Here is a 17,646-nt window from a genome sequence, read left to right as displayed (position 1 = left end):
AAACAAGAAACATAAATAAAAGTAATTTATGTTATATTGCTAACTCAATACTTAATGGTTAACTATTACTAAATAATAATCATTAGATATTCAAATTAAGGGCCTAGATCATTAGCCCCGGAATGTCAATACGATCAACAAAAAACGTCAATAAGGGTATTAAAGTCAATTTACAATCAATTAGTTTTAACTAACTTTTGAAAAATATCTCATAACTTTAAAACGCATATAACTTTCTTGATTTAAATTATTTTTTCGCACAACATATATCAAATTTTAGATAATTTCATAAGGATTCTAACTAGATCTCACTTGCATATGTTCCGATGTCAAAATTTGAATTTTTTTTTTGAAAATTTTCAATTTTTTTGTATAACAACAAATGTCAACATGATATATAAAATATGTCAATATAATACATGTAGAATGTCAATATAAGCATTGTGTTGACATTCTCAAATCATTGTGTTGATATTCTCAAAACACTATATTGACATTTTCATCCAAAACCCTAATTTGGTAGTTTTTTTTTATCTTTTTCGATTTAATTAATAAAAATGAAAATTCCACATGACAAATTATAGACCACAAGTTTTCTAAAATCCTATGGTATTAAATTAATTGTAGTTAGCAATTAAATGACGAGTTAGCAATTGATCACTCCCTATAGGGGTGTGATCCGTTGTTAACTTTTCTTAAGTTGTTAACTTGTTACCTCATCAATGCTATGTAATAAAAATGTCAACACGATGATACTGAAATGTCAACATAAACTTAAGTTGATGTTTTAATTCATTATGTTGACATTGATATTTAAATGTCAACACAGTTTATTAAAATGTCAACATAAATATGTGTTGACATTTATTGTGCTCGTGTTGACTTTTTTAATACACTACGTTGATGAGTTAGCAAGTTAACAATTTAAGAAAAGTAAGCATTTTAACGCACCATTTTCTCTATATACTTCAACTAACCCAACTTCTAAATAAATTAATTACAAATTTTATTAAAAAGAATTAATAAAATTATTGAGGCTGAAAAAGTACTGAAAGAAAATAAGAGAGATAATGAGGGGAGACGTAATGATTTTTTATATACCATCAATAAACTTATATAAATATTGAAAAAAAAATGAAATTTATACGAATTCCAAACTCCTCGACACAATGTTAACGCATTATAAAATTTTAAGATTTTAAGGTCAATACATTGTCAACACAGCATCAACAGTTGATGTTGGGGAAAAACTGAAATTACAAGAGATAAACAATACCTGGCGTAATACAACCCAAGAAGGAAGAACTAAAAACTGAAAATTACAATGAAATCGAAACTGTAAACTGGAAATAAAACTTAGCCGAGTCGAGGAGGCCTCTTTCCGCAAGACGGGATACGCCCCGGTAGTGCTCTCGGTTTGGCGTGTCGTCCCCAAAGATAAAACGGCTACGTCTCTGGTGAAGCAGCAACGCAATCAACAGAGCTCCGGCGAACTAGAAGAGGAGAGGGCAGAGCTTCGGGAAGAAAGACAATGCAAAGAGTATGATGCTTGTGTTCTAATTGTTCTATATATCTAATGCAAGGAATGACTAGCCTATTTATAGGCTTGGTCCACTACGGGGGTCAACTCAGCCTTGATGGCTGTCATCATAGCTCATTATGGTGGGGCTGTAACCGCCGGCCGTTACGAGTTTGAAAGCTTGAGTGGTTGACGTTGAATCTAGACGATGTACATGCCCTAGTTCAATCGTCACATGTGGACTTCGTGAAGCGACTTGATCAAGACACTGATCAAGCCATCGCTCAAGGCGCAGCAGGCCGAGTTGATCAGGCTGTTGATCAAGGCGCAGCATGTCAAGTTGATCAGGCTGCTGCCTAAAACTGAGGTGGTTCAAAACATTAAGTTTGGATCCAGGGACAAGCCCAAAGATCACCCAAAGACCAATTGTCAAGACCAAGGGCAAGGGCGCGGCTCGGCGCGCGTGTGCGCATGTGTGGGCTCTTTCACCCATCTTAGTCCACGATAATTACTAAGTGCAATTTAGTCACTTAATAAATACACATTTAAAGATGTGTCTCATCTCCTATGTGGGATAATTAACACTAGTTAATTACTCCCTACACTTTCAACCCATAGCTTTATCAAAAGCTACAATGTGACCAACTCTTATCCACTATTTCTCACTCACCGGGAATCGGATTTGAGAAAGTGAATATACTACGATCATCTACCCAGAACGTAGATCGACGCTATATCATTTAATTCTCCAAAATTAAATGTCTCGTCAGATTTATTATTGGTCAAACTTTATTGACCGGACATCTTAAAATCAAGATTCCAACAGTTGACACTATATTAATATTTTTTGTTTGTTGTTATTTTGTATATGTTGACAATATAGTTTGGAGTTTGTATACTATTTAGAGTTTGCATTTGATTATCAAACTCTATGTACTATAAATTATAACATTTTTTTCAAATTTTTTTATAATTAAATGTTCTACTCCATTCATTCCATAGTAGTAGAATCATTGTACCATTTTGATAGATTTCATTTTTAATAAAAGTCAACACATTTTTTCTCATTTATACTTATATTTTTTTCTTAAACGCCTTTGCTACCGTCGAACGAATGGAGAGTAATTTTTTACTTATAATTATAATTGAAATCAGAAAATTTTCTCTACGTTTATAACGTCGGAATCAGATGACGGTGACCGTTAGGTCCACAAGAAACGGGTCATAAGTCATAAACCCATATCCGAAACCATCTTGGAGGCATTTCCAGTTACGCCTACGGAGATACAAAGAAAGAGAGAGTTAGATGAAGACTCATTTCTGGGTTCGAGCTTCTGATTCTGATTTTACTGGGCCACTTCCCCAACCTCGAAGGTAAATACACATCTCTCTCTCTCTCACTTCTGTCTCTACGAAAACCAGATTTTACCTGATCAAATGAAGATTGAATCTTGTTCTATTTAATTAATCCTACTACTTATTTGTGCCATCTCTTGGAATTGCAGTGGCCACACAGCTGTGAACATCGGGAATTCGAAGATCATATTTTTCGGTGGCCTAGTAGACAAGAAATTCTTAAATGACGTCACTGTTTATGACATTGGTATTTTAATCTACATCTTCTTTTCCTCCAATTTTCTCTACTCCCAACTATTTGCTCGATACATACATCAAGTTTCGCAAGTGCCAACTGTGATTACTTGTTTTTTTCGCTATATGATCAGATATAGGTGATCGTGGTGGTTAATTAGAACAATTTCTAGTGGAATTTAAAAGTTGAGAAGCTTTTTATGCTGTTATAGATTGAGGGTGATTACAATTTCAGACAGTACGGGTTTTGTAATATTGAGTATGTTGAACAAAGACTGGTGCTGATAATTCAAATGGAGAAGACAATTTCTGCATTCGACATAGGATTCTAACACTAACACATATACATAGATGAGCCTTTTATATTGAATTGTTGAGCACATATAGCTCAAATTAACATCCAGGACAGAAGAACACAAACATGTTTCTTGATGTACTAGGAGCATCTTATTCTTCGTTATCCTTCAATAGGATTGGATTATCTCAAAGTCAATATTTCGAAAGCATTCAAGCGAAGCATGCATCTTTTAATAATGCAATTATATCCAAAATCTTGTGTGGTTTACAACAGACATTATCTTGTCTTAAGATATGTATTTGCGCTGTTACAGACAACGATTTGTGGTTTCAACCAGAGTGCACGGGCAGTGGTTCTGATGGGAATGTGGGCCCAAGTCCACGTGCTTTTCATATTGCTATTTCAATAGATTGTCACATGTTCATATTTGGTGGGAGGTCTGGTGCGAAGAGGTATCTAGTAGATTACAGTTACAAAGCATCCCTGTAGCACAATTACGAAGCTTGTTAAAATTGGTTTTACTCATTTGTAAATTTGATTTACAGGTTAGGTGATTTCTGGGTTCTGGATACTGGTAAGCTTTTTTTCACTACCACTTTGGACCACGAGCTGACATTGGGAACGCGACATGAAGATTCTAATTGATTCTTGTGGTCACAGATATTTGGCAGTGGTCAGAACTTACCACATTTGGCGACTTGCCTTCATCTAGGGATTTTGCAGCTGCTTCGGCTGTTGGAAACAGTAAAATTGTAATGTAAGGGGTGATTCTTTCTTGTAGCTGTATATTTGGATTCCTACCCTTGTTATTCGGACTATATTATTATTATGCAGGTTTGGCGGCTGGGATGGCAAAAAGTGGCTCTCAGATGTCTATGTCCTAGACACAAGTAATTTTTATGTTATTGTGATGAAAATTTAGTTGTTTTTAGCTATTTAGAATGATTGCACGCTAATACGCTGTTTCTTCTTGCACAGTTTCACTTGAGTGGATGGAGTTGTCCATTTCAGGAACATTACCTCCACCGAGATGTGGCCATTCTGTTATAATGATTGAGAAGCGGTTACTCATCTATGGTGGCAGAGGTAATTTCGATTGTCTTACTACTTGGCTACTTGCTCCTTCCCAATTTTGTAGTAAAATACTACTCCACTTTATAGGAGAATTCCCTCCAAAAATAAGATACTGGTGTCTCTTCTATCAAATACTGCTTGTTGTGCTAGTTCAGTCTTCCATTTTAATGTAGATACTGCTGTAATTGAATTGGACATATTTGTGCTACCCCTTCTGTTTTCTCCATCAGTTCAAGCTTGAATGTTCTAATTTAGTAACTAATTTCCTATTGATCAACTAGTTTGCAAAAGCAACATTAATAAGCATGGATACCAATATATGTTTTTCTTTGTATTTTTTCATCTTTTCAGGTGGTGGGGGTCCAATCATGGGTGATCTATGGGCTTTAAAAGGACTCATTAAAGAAGGTACCTCATCTTTTATGTTGTAGAAGGAATAAAAATGATAGAAGAGTTCAAGTGTGGCATTGTTTCCTCGTACTCCCTCCGTCTCACAAAATAGTGCACCCCCAAATGTGGTACAAGTTTTAATAAAAGTTAGGTAGTGTGTTTGTGAGTGGAGAAAGTATCCCAATTTATTACTCCATTTTTTATGTTAGTGTAGATAATGGTGGGCCGTGCGTGGTTTTTTGTAAATAAGTGTTCGAAATGAGGCTGAATGGTAAAAGAATTGTGTCCAAAAATTGAAAGTTAAGAAGTGTTTACTCTTTTAGGGGACACCCAAAATGGCAAAGTGTTCACTATTTTGTGGAACGAGGTGAGTATTATTCTTAATCGCATCATCACTCAGCTTTTAGCTTTTCAGCTCTGGTACATACATAAATACGTACTATAATTATGGTTTCATATCCAAACTCATTGGCTAATTATGCTTATTCTTGTACGCTTGATCGGTTTCCTGATGGTTGGATATTTTTTGTGGAAGGAAGAGAATGAACCACCTGGATGGACCCAATTAAAGCTTCCAGGACAAGCTCCTTCACCCCGTTGTGGACACACCATGGCTTCTGGAGGGCCTTATGTAATCATCTAATCCCATCTTTTATAAACACTCTGCATTCTCTGTAGCTTGTGTGCTCATTAGACTAACTATAAGAAATGGAACTGAATTCCATAAAGCCTTCAACTCTTAGATCAATCGGTTACATTATAGCAAATCCCTGCTTCAACTTGCCGAAACAAGTTCTAGTAGGAGTATTTAAAAGCTTTCCTGACCTGCACTCCTTATAATAAGGCTATTTGAGCAAGCACATTAATGTTTTAAAATCTTTATAACCTACATGCCTATATCATGGTTTTTCCTAGATTTCATTTATTTTTAGCTTCACTCATCATTTGAACCAAATATGGTTGGAGAATACTAACTGTTATATGTGATTCTATGAAGATGGCATGTGCTAACATTCTGAGTCAAATATGATTTGGTTAGTTTGACTGTTATTGTCATTGTTGTCATATATTATGCTAATTATGGACAATGTTTCCATGTTGCAGCTTATGTTATTTGGAGGGCATGGAACCGGTGGTTGGTTGAGCCGTTATGATATTTATTACAATGACTGTGTTGTTCTAGACAGGGGTGAGTTTATATTCACCATTTCACTTCAAATGTTATTGCAATATCATATTTTTGGCCGTGTTTCCAATTTCCTGCATTGATCATATTGTGACTGTTTACTTTGATTTTGTAATGCCGTTAGCCTCGCCTCACTATTTTCTCTCAGTAATGTAATCATTTGTCTCTGTCTCATGTTAATGAAGTTGCCCGCTTCTATAAGTCATGCAAAAACACGATACTGAAAATTGGGGGGGGGGGGGATTCCACAAATCAGTTGTTTTATTCATTGTCAGCACACGATTGATCTTCCATGAATGTTTTGCATTTTCCCACGAGTTTGAGTTTTGACAATATACTACTTTCATGTTATTTAGTGTCTGTGCAATGGAAACACTTGTCTACTAGCAACGAACCCCCAGCTGCTCGAGCATATCATTCGATGAACTGTGTTGGTTCTCGGTACCTTTTGTTCGGTGGCTTTGATGGAAAATCAACTTATGGTGATCTCTGGTGGCTTGTACCTGAAGGTATTACTCCATTTCCATTTATGGAAAGTTCTCCGTAATTTAACATCATTAGCTTTTGATAGTGTTATATTGATTTTCCTCATTACAGATGATCCTATTGCAAAGAGGCCTGGAGTATCTTCTTCTGATGTTGTTCCAGAAAGAGATACAACCATGGAAGAAAAGGTGTGAATATGAAGATGATTTTCCTCCCTCTTTTTACTGTGATGAGCTGTGTGAGCATGCATGTCTTCTTTGAAGAATTCCAAGTTGATTATCGTGTTCGAGTTGACATACATTCTAGCTAAATGCATCAATAACGTGAGAGGCAGTACAAATATTTTAAAATGAGCCACATATGCTGCATTAACGTTCAGGATATTCTACAGAACGCTTACCCAACTGTATAGCGGTAGAACCTATTGAGTATATTCATGACTGTGTAGGAGAACTAATATAACCAAGTTTTTCGCAGGAAAGCCGAAGAGAAGGAGATGCAATAACAGAGTTGCAGAAACGATTAGAAATTTCAGGTTTACTTTCTAATTCTATGCACATTGTCGATGAAATGGAAGACAAAGAACTTATCCAACAGGCATTAAGAGTTGGCGGTAAAGAGGCTGTCAGTAACATGCAGGTTTCTAACATTGCATTTGTCTTAGCAGACATTAGCATTCTAGAGTGCTTCCTGACTCTATCTTGGTAAAAGGCTGTGCAGGCACTCCGAGACCACTGGATGCGATCTGGTCCTGAATCCATAACATTGAAGGAGATTACCCCATTACTCCATGATTACCAACGCTTAATTACCCGCCATCATATGTGAGATTTGTCTCTTTTGCCTTTATTATTTTGTTCACTGTTTGAACTGTGTTTTTGGAATGAATTTCGTACTGAATCAATTTTTTGTATTAAATGACTAAATGTTATTCATGTTCCTTTCTCTGGCAGAGAGAAGGATGGATCTAATCTTGAGCTTGTGCTACTTGGTTTCGCTGGAAAAGGTGCATCATTTCGCTTCTACCACATCAAAACTGCTTCTCAGGTACAATATTTAATTATACATCATTCTTTCTTTCATGTTAGCAAGAGTTGATGCATTTGTTCATGTTTACCTGCATATGAACTTTAAAGCATTTCTGTAACATCCTGTTGTTTTTCTAATTTCAGCTGCGCTTGAACGACATCCCCAATTTATTAGCAGAGTACAAAGAGCTTCTCTCATCTACAAATATAAGTTGACAGACTGACAGCTTTCTTAGGTATAATCAGTAACTATTTGCAAATTCAGTTACATCTTTTTTTTTCCTAGAGAAGATTTGCCTGAAAGATTACCTATAAATCTATACTACAAAGCTTCCGATGCCTGTTTGGCTCCATTCCGTTATCATGTTTGCTGTTCTCGATTACATCTGTTGTGAATTGTATCAAATCTGTTGAAACTTTGGTAATTTTGGATTGAACGCTTGTCTTCTGATTGTGATGCACCAAGTTTAGAATGAATTGTTTGATATACTCCGACATTGAAGATTTGAGGGGATTTGATCGAAGAAAATGTCCATACAAAATATGCAATGCTCAAGCATATGATGCTTTTAAGTTGTAGTTTTGAAGACCAAAATTACAATAGTCCCTCTCGTCCTCTCTTAAAAATATGAACATTTGGAGATGGCGCGAGAATTAATGCACAATTGGTAAAGTAAGAGAGAAAATGCTCAAAAGAAAAATACTCGTATATTTATTGGATGGAATGAAAAAATTGGCCCATGCGAAAGGGAATATTTTTTATATAATATTATATAAAATGTGGATAAATGAGTTTGTGAAATATTAAATTCATCATAAAAAATTGTAGTAATTGTAAAAATAAAATGAGACAAGTAAAAATAAAAATAAAAATAAAAATAAAAATAAAAATAAAAATTAAAGTTAGAAGAAGGGTGTAATAAACTTTACAAAATATCATATTGTACAGCATACAAGAAACGAGTGTTGCTAAAAATGTAATTGATGATGAAACAAGTACAGAAATGAAGGCGTAGTCTAGGCCTAACCTCAAGTATTTTCACTCAACATTTTTTCTCTATTTTGTTGAACCAAAAAGTCCAACCTATCCATTGAATTCTCGGAGACGAGATTACATCTCTCTCTTCTCCTACACAACCCCTCTACCTCCTCCTCCACCCCATCCACCTCTGCCTCTCCTCTCTCCCTCATCTTCTTGCTCATCTCCTCCGCCCTCTGCCGCACCCCCTCCCCACTCTTCTCCACCACCACCTTCCTCACCACCCTCGCCACCTCCCCCCTCTCCAACCTCCCCGCCCTACTCCTCACCACCTCCTCCCCAATCCCCACCTCCTCCACCACCCTAGCATTCAACGGCTGGTCCAAATGCATCGGCACCGCGATTATCGGCACCCCCCAATACGCCCCCTCCATCACCGAGCTCCACCCGCAGTGGCTCATGAACCCCCCAACGCTCTCCCGCGACAGTATCCGCCGCTGCGGCACCCACCCCTCCACCACCATCCCCCTCCCTCTCACCCTCTCTACAAACCCCTCCGGCAGCTTCTCCCCCACCGTCTTACTCTCTCCCGCCGGAAACCTAACCACCCACACGAAGCCAACACCGCTCATCTCGAGCCCGTGCGCTATCTCTTCCATCTCGCTCTCCGATAAGAAATACTCGCTTCCAAAAGAGGCGAACACTGTCGACTGCTGATCTCTCCGATCGAGCCATTCCACGATCATGTCTTCGTCGACATTTTCTCCTACCTCTTGAACAAGAGGGCCAACCGGCACGAATTTCTTCTGCGTCAATTCCGACAAGAGATCAATGTATTTCCCTTCCATCTCTCGAAATGTTTTGATCAAGACGATCTCCGAGGATCGCCGGAGGCAGTCCTGAACCCTAATATGGTCGTCGGTGTCGCTGCCGGCGGAGTTCACCAAGCGGTTGAAGATCTCGTGCTCGTTCTCACGAAAGTATATCGCCGGGAAGGGATAACTGGAGGCGTCCCCGAGCCAGTGGTGCACGAGGAGAGAGGTAGAGGCGGCGCCGGTAGGGAAGAAGAGAACGGCGGGGATGTTGAGGGCGGCGGCGGCCTCTTCGGGTGCCCATGGCATGAGGAAGTCGTAGAGGACGAGGTCGGGCTTGAGGGTGGTGAGGAGGGTGAAGAAGGTGGGGCGGGCCTGGTCGAGGGCCCTCTTGAGGGGCGCCATGAGGTGGGGCGGGAGGCCGTTGGTGGTGTGGTGGTGCAGCGGGAGGTCCGGGGTGGCGGCTATTTGGAGGTCGACGAGCTTGATGGAGATGGAGTCCTTTGGGGAGAGATGTTTGCGTATATGGTCGAGATTTATTTGTGAAGAACAAATGTAGGAGACGAAGTTTCGTTTTGCTAAGGATTTGCCGAGCTGTAAAAAAGGTGAAATGTGGCCATGAGCAAGCCATGGCAACATAAGAACTCTAATGCTTTTACTACTTGTATCCATCTAACTGTTTTTTGGTAAATGGAGGAGGAAGAGGATTTTGTGTATTTATGTGGTGTGGCCGGAGAAAATGGCTTGTTTTTTGGACACGTGGCAGGTGCATAAGCTATGTGAGTTGGAGAAAGGTGGAAGAAACACCTAATTAAGAATGGATAGAGCCTAAGAATTTGGATTTTTGGAGTTTAGTAGGAGGTCCCCCAGATTAGTACTACTATGAATTTTGGATATACACAATTCTTGGGCAAAAATTTGATGCATGCATGCATGCATGCGCCTCACAAATTAAATTTACACTATTTATTTATGGTCATCTACCTTAATTTGGGTTCAGACTTTAGCGTACTAGAAATTCTACACTGGACTAGCATCACATAATTATTACTACATCAATTTATGTCCAAAACAATATATATTTGTTTGCCCTCCTTCAATATATCTACTAAAAATAGAAAAGGGCATGTTTCTAGATTGTACTATCATACAAGTGAAGAAACTCTCTTCATTGCTCAAATTAGCCATATACAACATATGCATCAATTATGCTCCCTACATAACTAAACAGGCTGATGAAAGTTGATGGTGCTACAATCCTATTTACTACAACAAACAAAGATGTTCACTCCCAGAAACTGTTTCTTAACGTATCTAAATAATTAAGGTGAAAAGAAGCAAAAAGAGTTTATGTAATAATCCACACCTGCCAAAAGGAGCAATTCAAGGCTACCGGTACATGCTTGGTCCGGCATGTCCATCATAGGAAGACAAGCGCATGAATGGAGGGAGCCCCCTCTCGGAGCTCAGCAAAGTTCTTGAAATCTCTTCTTCGTTCGAAGGTATATTGGGAACTGAGATATGCGGAGAAAAAGGATACAACTCTTGAGATGGTGGAACAAGAGGATTAAGATGGTTAGTTGAGGTAGAGGGGCTGGGGTCGCCTCCCTGTAGCCAAGGCTGGCTGAGAAACCTATGCGGAGGAGCTGCAGCAGACCTCATTTCTGGAGTTAAGCTTCTGCTGGAAGCAGTGTGGAATAGGTCACCTGGTACAGCACTTCTTGGCTCTACATATGGTACAGTGAGGAACCTATCAGCAGCATACTCATAGGGAATGTTGGTTAAACTTGGTCGCACGCCAATGCCGGGATTGACACTAGCAGTTGCGTCAAACTCATAATCCGTTGGCAATCTGAAGGGGCCTGAGGTACCGAAGGGAATTTGGAAGCCATCCATTGTGTTTGTATAGACGTTGGGAGGTTGAACGACATTGCCAGACTTTCCTTCTGCTACCTGAGGTGAGCTACTTAGCTTCTCACTCAGTGATAGCTTGGCACGCTGGAGTGCTTCCAGAACAGATCCTAAACTACTAGAAGTTTCTTGAGGCACGACTGCAAGCTCGAGGGATGAAGAGCTCCTAGAGAGCAGGGTGCTTTTCCCTGCATAAGATGGAGATGTGTTTCGCAGCGCATGTTCAATCTGACTAACTGTGGGGACATATTGTTGGGGTCTGTGTCTGGATGCTTCATCTGCTGCTCTTCCTGCGAAGTCTTCGAGACTTTTCTCTGACTTGGGGAATGAAAACTCGGATGCTAGAGATTCAGGGGCAGCTATGCTGGTGCTGTATTTCTGATCCCGCAAGCTTCCCTTGTTGTCGTCTGCAGCAGGTGGTGAAACTTTAGAAATCTGGGGGAGTTCACCGGCATGAGCATTCGCTGGCTGTTCCTTTACTTCTTGGTTGTCTGAATCCAATTTCCCAGCAGCACCCGACTGCTCAAGTGACTTTGCCTCGTATAGTTCTTCAGTCATATCCGAATAGTTACCAGGATCACATGAATCCTGGTGGTTATTGGAGAAAATGAATTGTCAGAAAACATGAACAGTATATAATACAGTTGTAATGAAATGCAAGACTTGCAAGCGCAACTACAGATGGGGAAAAATGGTTTCAGAACTAATTATAGAGCATATAAACAACATAGGGAAGAAAACATTCTAATAATGGCATTGAATTGGTATTCTAAACTCTATCAATAGGAGAAGTTCCAAAAGGTGTTTGTAGGCAATTGAAACTATAAATAAAAACATAACGATCCCACATCGGCGTAAAGAAAGAACTGAAACCACTATATAGGTCTTATGAGCCTCTCCTCCAATCATCAATTGGTTTTAGGATGGAACCACATTGTGCTCGCTCATTAGCTGATGGATAAAGCAAAGGAACGAACTAGTGACAGATAATTTCTCATGATCCCGTTAGGATTCACAATTTCCCCCAACAAAATTCCCGACCACATTTCTCAAGATTAGCCACAACGATCAGAGGCGCATGCAAATTGATGCTGATCATCTTTCAGGAGGTAGTTCAGAATCTTCAGATGAATCAATTATACAATGCCATATGGAATTGGTGACTCTCATTGTGACTTATTTCTGAATTATTCTAGAGGATTTAACACCCCCTTTAATGAAGACACTTGAATTGCTTTGCTTAAATTATCTCCTTGGATCAAACTGTTAAGAGTTAAGGCCACCGGAATATACGAGCACAAGGAGTGCTCAAGGTAATCAGTTTAGGAGAACTCAATATATGCTGAAAACACAGAGTAAACCAATAAATATAGGAAAGGAGAACTCGGCTTTATTGATTTAATGAACTGGAAAGGAAATGAATTTGAAAGAACAATCCTCACCGAGGAGGCCTGCGAATACTTCGCCCAAAATATTGATCCCCAAAGATAATTTCTCCTCTCTCGGTTCCTCAATATATATAGGCTTACAATAACAAATAATGCTAAAAAGATGCAACAATAAATTAGGATATAACAACTAACTACTGCCGAGATTTTCTAGCTTTGACTCCTTTTACTCAGCCGTTTGGTTGGGCCAAACTACCTCCCTGCTTCCGCGCTTGTACACTCTCCAGCGCGTATCACAAACCATTCAATCCAAAATGCAACCCAAAAGAAGATGGCAAAGGAGAAAGTAGTCCCCCAAAAAACCATTATGAAAGATGATATTTTGATGGATCAAAGTAGACATATAAGGTGCTCAAAAAACTGATAAAGCATACCTGCGTGCCACTGTTATTCTCTCTGAACTTCTCTTCCCAATCTCTTTGGGCCTTCTCCTCTTCTTCATGTCGATAGATGAGCTGTGCCTGATGCAACAATGCACTTTCCATGTCTTCGTCTTTTTCCAGTACATTAAAATAGTGGCCACTATTTTTTTGGTTTCCATTACTTCGCCCTGACAATGGGTCTTTCCCATTAGCATATCCAGAACTCTCTGGTGATGCAATGGCCTTGCCATCAGAGCAGTTTGAAGAGCATTTGGAGTATGCAGTCTTCTCAATGCTGTCATTCTGTAACCCTTCTACTGATCTGGCACCACAAAATAGAATCACATCATTATTGATAATCTGAGGAACCTTATTTTCAGCTCAAGCAAATCCCAGAATTAATAAAAGCATGTAGCAAGATGAGATATAAAAGTGATGTGCAGATAGCCAAAAGAAACAGCAGATTAAAAGAAAGGGCAGAAAATGTGTATTCTCAGCTATACTTGGTATTGCTTTATTTTGATTGTCCATTTTACTTTTACCAAAACATCTATTATTACAATTGAAATATTCCCAAAATAAAATAAGCATACATCATTCCATGTATAAACTTCATAACACCTAAGAACAACACACTTCTCCTCAAACACCAAAAGCAAAAACATAAATAGCCAATTTTATCAAACTAACTGTCAGATAAAGTGGATTTTTCATTGACCCGATCACTATACTGAAAGGTTTGTTAAAGAGTCCATTTTTTTCATATTTTACCAATTATGTTCAAGATTTTCTCAAAGTACATTCTATGCAATGCTTACCCCCACTAAGATGTTAGAACTAACAGTTCGGATTGAAAGATTATATCTCATGATTGAATATTATGTTTGGTTCATGAGATTGAATCTCACAACTTAATCTTATTTGGATAATCATATGATAATGAGTCATAGCAACCGAATAGCACTTCGTGTATTAAACCTATGACTCTAATATTAACTCCATAAGCAAAATAAGTATCAAATGTTGGAAGGAACTGCATATTGAAAAATCATGGAAAGCAAATACTACCTAGTGTCTCTGCGCCTTATCCTACGACATGATTTACCGATCCTTCTTGATGACGAACTATTGGATGGAAAACTAGCTCTTCTCCTGACGGGATCAATGTATTTCTTCTTTTCAAGGGAATGCTGGGAATCTCTAGTACTTTTCCAGGACAAGTTTCTACCAGTTGATGGACAAGATTCAATTTCGGAACTGGAATATGCCTCCTTTTCATCATTTCTTAATTTCAAGTTCGTTGAAGTTTCTTCCATCTTTAACGAACCATTACGAGCCTCAAAGTCCTGTGAGTTTCCCTCATGCTCGGAAGATGAATCAAATTCCTCAGATACATCACCTATTTCATGGTTTTTCAGAATTATGAGAATATCTGATGTTGCCTTTTCAGCCTTTTCTCTCTGAAGAGATACAAACTTTAGCTGCTCTTCAAGTTCGGCCACCTGCATCGTATTTACAAGTTTAGAGAGAACCAATTGTCTAAAATGGTAGGACGATGGAATGAAGAGGTGCATCCACATCCTAAAATCCATTATTAGTTGTAGTCAACAAGATCCGCGGGAACAAATCACTAGCCTTTTTGAGGGTATTGAACTCATTGCATTTTTATATTGCTTTCATTCCTCAAAGTCATAAAATGGGTGGAAAATGCAGACCAAAAAATCCATGTGACAGCCAATGAAGTAAAAAAGAGCTAAAAACTTACTGCAACTCACCCTGTTGGCCAAATCACGGGCTCTTTCCCTTGATGCTTTTGAGACAGATCTTTCAGATAGCAATCTTGCTCGTAGAAACTCGATTGTCATTGAATCTGATTTTTCCATGTTATCAGTTTTCCTGACAAAGTAGCAGTTGAAAGGATCAGTAAACTCTCTTTCCTTTTTCCACTATACCTAATTTCATGGGATATCCAAAACAATGGAAGTGCATCCAATATTATAACTAAATGAATTCCAGCAATCGTCTTCAGTTTTCCCACGGCCTGATTTTCATGAAAATACGAAGAAACTAAACGCAAATTTAAGGTGGTAACTCGCAATTGGCATGGGGTGGAAGCAAACGTGGAGTTATGGTAACAGGTAGATTGGGGGCAGTGTGGCCACCCCCCACAACACATACGTACAATTTTTTGCTGACTGCATACATATGTATCTTTAATGCATAATAATAAATTTTCTTAGTTCTTTTAGTAAAGAGAAGTGCAAACTTTAGCTGCTCTTCAAGTTCTGCCAACTGAATCGCATTCTACAGGTTCAGAGAGAATCAATTATCTAAAATGGTAGGACTGGGACAATGGAATGAAGAGAAGTAAGAAGTGCATTCACATCCTAAAATCCATTTATAGTAGTAGTCAATAAGATCCAAGGGAACCAATCACTCCAAATAGTATAAAATTTTAAGCAGTTTTCCCTTTCTAAACCGAAATACTGAACAAGCTGGAAATTGCCTCCAGCAGTACACTGCTGTAAATATATGAAAGTGGCAAGGCCAAATAATTACACCACCACAATGAAGGATGAGGAGAATAACGGAAACCGTTTGCTACTTACTATTCTTGACCACTTAACATTTATGCAGTTTCATATTCTTAGCAGAGTGATCCAGAAACATCAATATCCTGATCCCTGAGCTACTAAAACAGGTAAATCACACAAAAAAAGTAACTTTAATTTCCATATGCAAGCCATAAATTCGACACATTATTCACACGAGGGTCGAGTACTATAAATAGTGTTTCGTCTCTGATTCCACTTCATTGTGACATATCATGATGAAGATACCATGGGTCTCAAAACTAGCACAGGACAGCATTGATTACTTAATTCAAACTCAGTTAGTTCATCATGGATTTGGCCATTGAATTTATTGAACATGATAAAGAGGTATACAGAAAATCACAAAATGCGCTAACCACCGAAATTTACAATAGAATCCCCCCCACCACCCCACCACCACCGCCGCCAAAAAAAAAGAACGGTAGCATAACTTGCTAAAAATATCATAAAATGAAAAGTAAATATATGGAGTACCTCTGATCTCGATCTTCATTCGCAGAGCTTGACATTTTCGAGCTCTCTCGGCCTCTACAAGAAGTAAAACTACAAAAACAGAAATACTAAAAAATATAAAGAGGGCAGACGGTATTGGTAGTAGATTTAATCACCACATTGAGAGAAGATAAAAACCCATCAAAATTGTGATGAAAAGAACCAATTTTTAAGCCAATTTCGCATTCTTTTACCTTAAGACGCACGCTGACCACTGAAGTCAGTTGAATTCGCATAAAGTAAAAGTAGGGTCCTCTCCTGGAATGCAGTACGTTTATCAGATCTCAATAACGAATCATTAAGGGGGGCAGAGATCCTCTGCTGTGGGATGAATCACAGCATTGCATGCTGCGCTATTATGCGACGACGTTTTAGATTTGATTCAAGACAAAAAAACTCAAATTTAGTTTTAATACCACTATACTAGTATATGCATATGGGTTGATATGATTACTTTTATGAAGATTCAAGAAAATAATTTTGGATTTTCACATTTCTTTTAATATTTTGGATTTTTCATTGTGATTGGACCCAGAAATAGATTAAAAGTAAAATTAAAATAGATTATATTTTTGTGCACTGGCATTGTCAGAGATCATTTGCTGTGGGTAGACCTGCCCACGGTCCGGAACCGCCGTTTCCGATTTTGGGAAATATGGAACCGAAACCGAACCGTGAGGTTGTTTCACGGTTTCAGTTTCGGTTCGAAAACCGGCGGTTTCGGTTCGTTTTTTCCTTAATTTTTTTTGCCATGTAGTTTGAAATTATAAAATAAATTGGAACAAGAAAATGATAGTTTAAATTGAATTAAGACGAATAAGGTGAAATTGATATCAAATTTACAATTTACATATACGAATTACAATGTGATAAAATTTATAAACAAATTACAATGTGATATAGTTTACAAACAAATTACAAAGTGATATAAATAGGAGGAAATGAGATTTCAATTTGAATTTCAAATTAGCATTTAAATAAATAAATAAATAAAAATAAAAGAAATGGTGTTTTGTGCAATCAATTTTGAATAGTGCAACCATCACCCACCTCCAACCAATCAATTTTGAAGACTCAACTAATCAATTTTAAAGACTACAAATTCATTAACCAATGTTAATTAGAGTATTATGTTTTATTTAAAGTAATCAATTCTTCTAAGTTTTATTAAACAATGTTCAATAAATATTTATTAATAATGATCCATACTCCATAGACTGCATACGTAAAAAAACTGTGTTAATTAATAAAATCGGAAATAGTATTATAAAGTTATTACCATAATCAATGGTCCATACTCCATAGACTTCATCTTGTAATCTAATCTATTTTTTTTATTATCTTTTCTCTTATGTTTACCAAATTACCATCCAATTTTACCAAATAGTATTATATTATACGACGCCGTTTTGGCATAAAATTAAGCACCCATTTTTTAATTCTTTCGACAGCTTTT

At 38.0% G+C, this 17,646-nt stretch overlaps 3 protein-coding genes across 6 annotated transcripts; 1 reads left to right on the top strand and 2 right to left on the bottom strand.

The window, feature by feature from the left end:
* The first annotated feature begins 2,750 nt into the window (after window positions 1-2,750).
* LOC121796093 (protein GLUTELIN PRECURSOR ACCUMULATION 3-like) lies at window positions 2,751-8,019 on the top strand. 2 transcript variants are annotated; one of them, XM_042194831.1, is made up of 17 exons: window positions 2,751-2,893; window positions 3,025-3,122; window positions 3,721-3,859; window positions 3,953-3,981; window positions 4,068-4,164; window positions 4,242-4,297; window positions 4,386-4,493; window positions 4,833-4,889; window positions 5,195-5,238; window positions 5,407-5,502; window positions 5,976-6,060; window positions 6,414-6,566; window positions 6,655-6,731; window positions 7,021-7,182; window positions 7,255-7,367; window positions 7,497-7,590; window positions 7,716-8,019. In XM_042194831.1, exons 1-17 carry the CDS (start codon window positions 2,826-2,828, stop codon window positions 7,785-7,787), a joined length of 1,548 nt encoding a protein of 515 aa, XP_042050765.1. In that variant the 5' UTR covers window positions 2,751-2,825; the 3' UTR covers window positions 7,788-8,019. The 2 variants fall into 2 exon arrangements, with proteins under 2 accessions (XP_042050765.1, XP_042050770.1); XM_042194836.1 differs by lacking the exon at window positions 5,195-5,238 and having other exon boundaries at window positions 5,411-5,502.
* Window positions 8,020-8,474: 455 nt separating this feature from the next.
* LOC121742904 (UDP-glucosyltransferase 29-like) lies at window positions 8,475-10,303 on the bottom strand. Its single transcript, XM_042136032.1, has one exon. It carries the CDS (start codon window positions 10,032-10,034, stop codon window positions 8,601-8,603), a length of 1,434 nt encoding a protein of 477 aa, XP_041991966.1. The 5' UTR covers window positions 10,035-10,303; the 3' UTR covers window positions 8,475-8,600.
* A 213-nt stretch (window positions 10,304-10,516) lies between these two features.
* Window positions 10,517-16,529, bottom strand: LOC121742882. 3 transcript variants are annotated; one of them, XM_042136006.1, is made up of 6 exons: window positions 16,385-16,529; window positions 16,173-16,241; window positions 14,859-14,979; window positions 14,152-14,585; window positions 13,096-13,405; window positions 10,517-11,861 (listed from the first exon to the last, which is right to left on the bottom strand). In XM_042136006.1, exons 2-6 carry the CDS (start codon window positions 16,205-16,207, stop codon window positions 10,752-10,754), a joined length of 2,010 nt encoding a protein of 669 aa, XP_041991940.1. In that variant the 5' UTR covers window positions 16,208-16,241; window positions 16,385-16,529; the 3' UTR covers window positions 10,517-10,751. The 3 variants fall into 3 exon arrangements, with proteins under 3 accessions (XP_041991940.1, XP_041991945.1, XP_041991954.1); XM_042136011.1 differs by lacking the exon at window positions 16,385-16,529 and having other exon boundaries at window positions 16,173-16,377; XM_042136020.1 differs by lacking the exons at window positions 16,173-16,241; window positions 16,385-16,529 and having other exon boundaries at window positions 14,849-14,981.
* Window positions 16,530-17,646: the final 1,117 nt, after the last annotated feature.

The sequence above is a fragment of the Salvia splendens genome, chromosome 1 (assembly GCF_004379255.2).
Source record: "Salvia splendens isolate huo1 chromosome 1, SspV2, whole genome shotgun sequence".
In the NCBI taxonomy this organism is placed as follows: Eukaryota; Viridiplantae; Streptophyta; class Magnoliopsida; order Lamiales; family Lamiaceae; genus Salvia; species Salvia splendens.
The sequence above is the reverse complement of the archived record's forward strand: the minus strand, read 5'-3'. Positions and strand labels throughout refer to the sequence as shown.

Bases quoted from the DNA above. Each gene is read 5' to 3' on its own strand.
- LOC121796093 (XM_042194831.1), top strand. From the start codon at position 2,826: ATGAAGACTCATTTCTGGGTTCGAGCTTCTGATTCTGATTTTACTGGG. The intron at 4,165-4,241 runs GTAAGGGGTGAT...ATTATTATGCAG, and splicing joins GGAAACAGTAAAATTGTAAT to GTTTGGCGGCTGGGATGGCA. The intron at 6,567-6,654 runs GTATTACTCCAT...TCCTCATTACAG, and splicing joins CTGGTGGCTTGTACCTGAAG to ATGATCCTATTGCAAAGAGG.
- LOC121742904 (XM_042136032.1), bottom strand. From the start codon at position 10,034: ATGGATACAAGTAGTAAAAGCATTAGAGTTCTTATGTTGCCATGGCTT.
- LOC121742882 (XM_042136006.1), bottom strand. From the start codon at position 16,207: ATGTCAAGCTCTGCGAATGAAGATCGAGATCAGAG. The intron at 14,586-14,858 runs GTGAGTTGCAGT...AATACGATGCAG, and splicing joins CCCGTGATTTGGCCAACAGG to GTGGCCGAACTTGAAGAGCA. The intron at 13,406-14,151 runs GTAGTATTTGCT...TTGTGGTGCCAG, and splicing joins ATAAGGCGCAGAGACACTAG to ATCAGTAGAAGGGTTACAGA.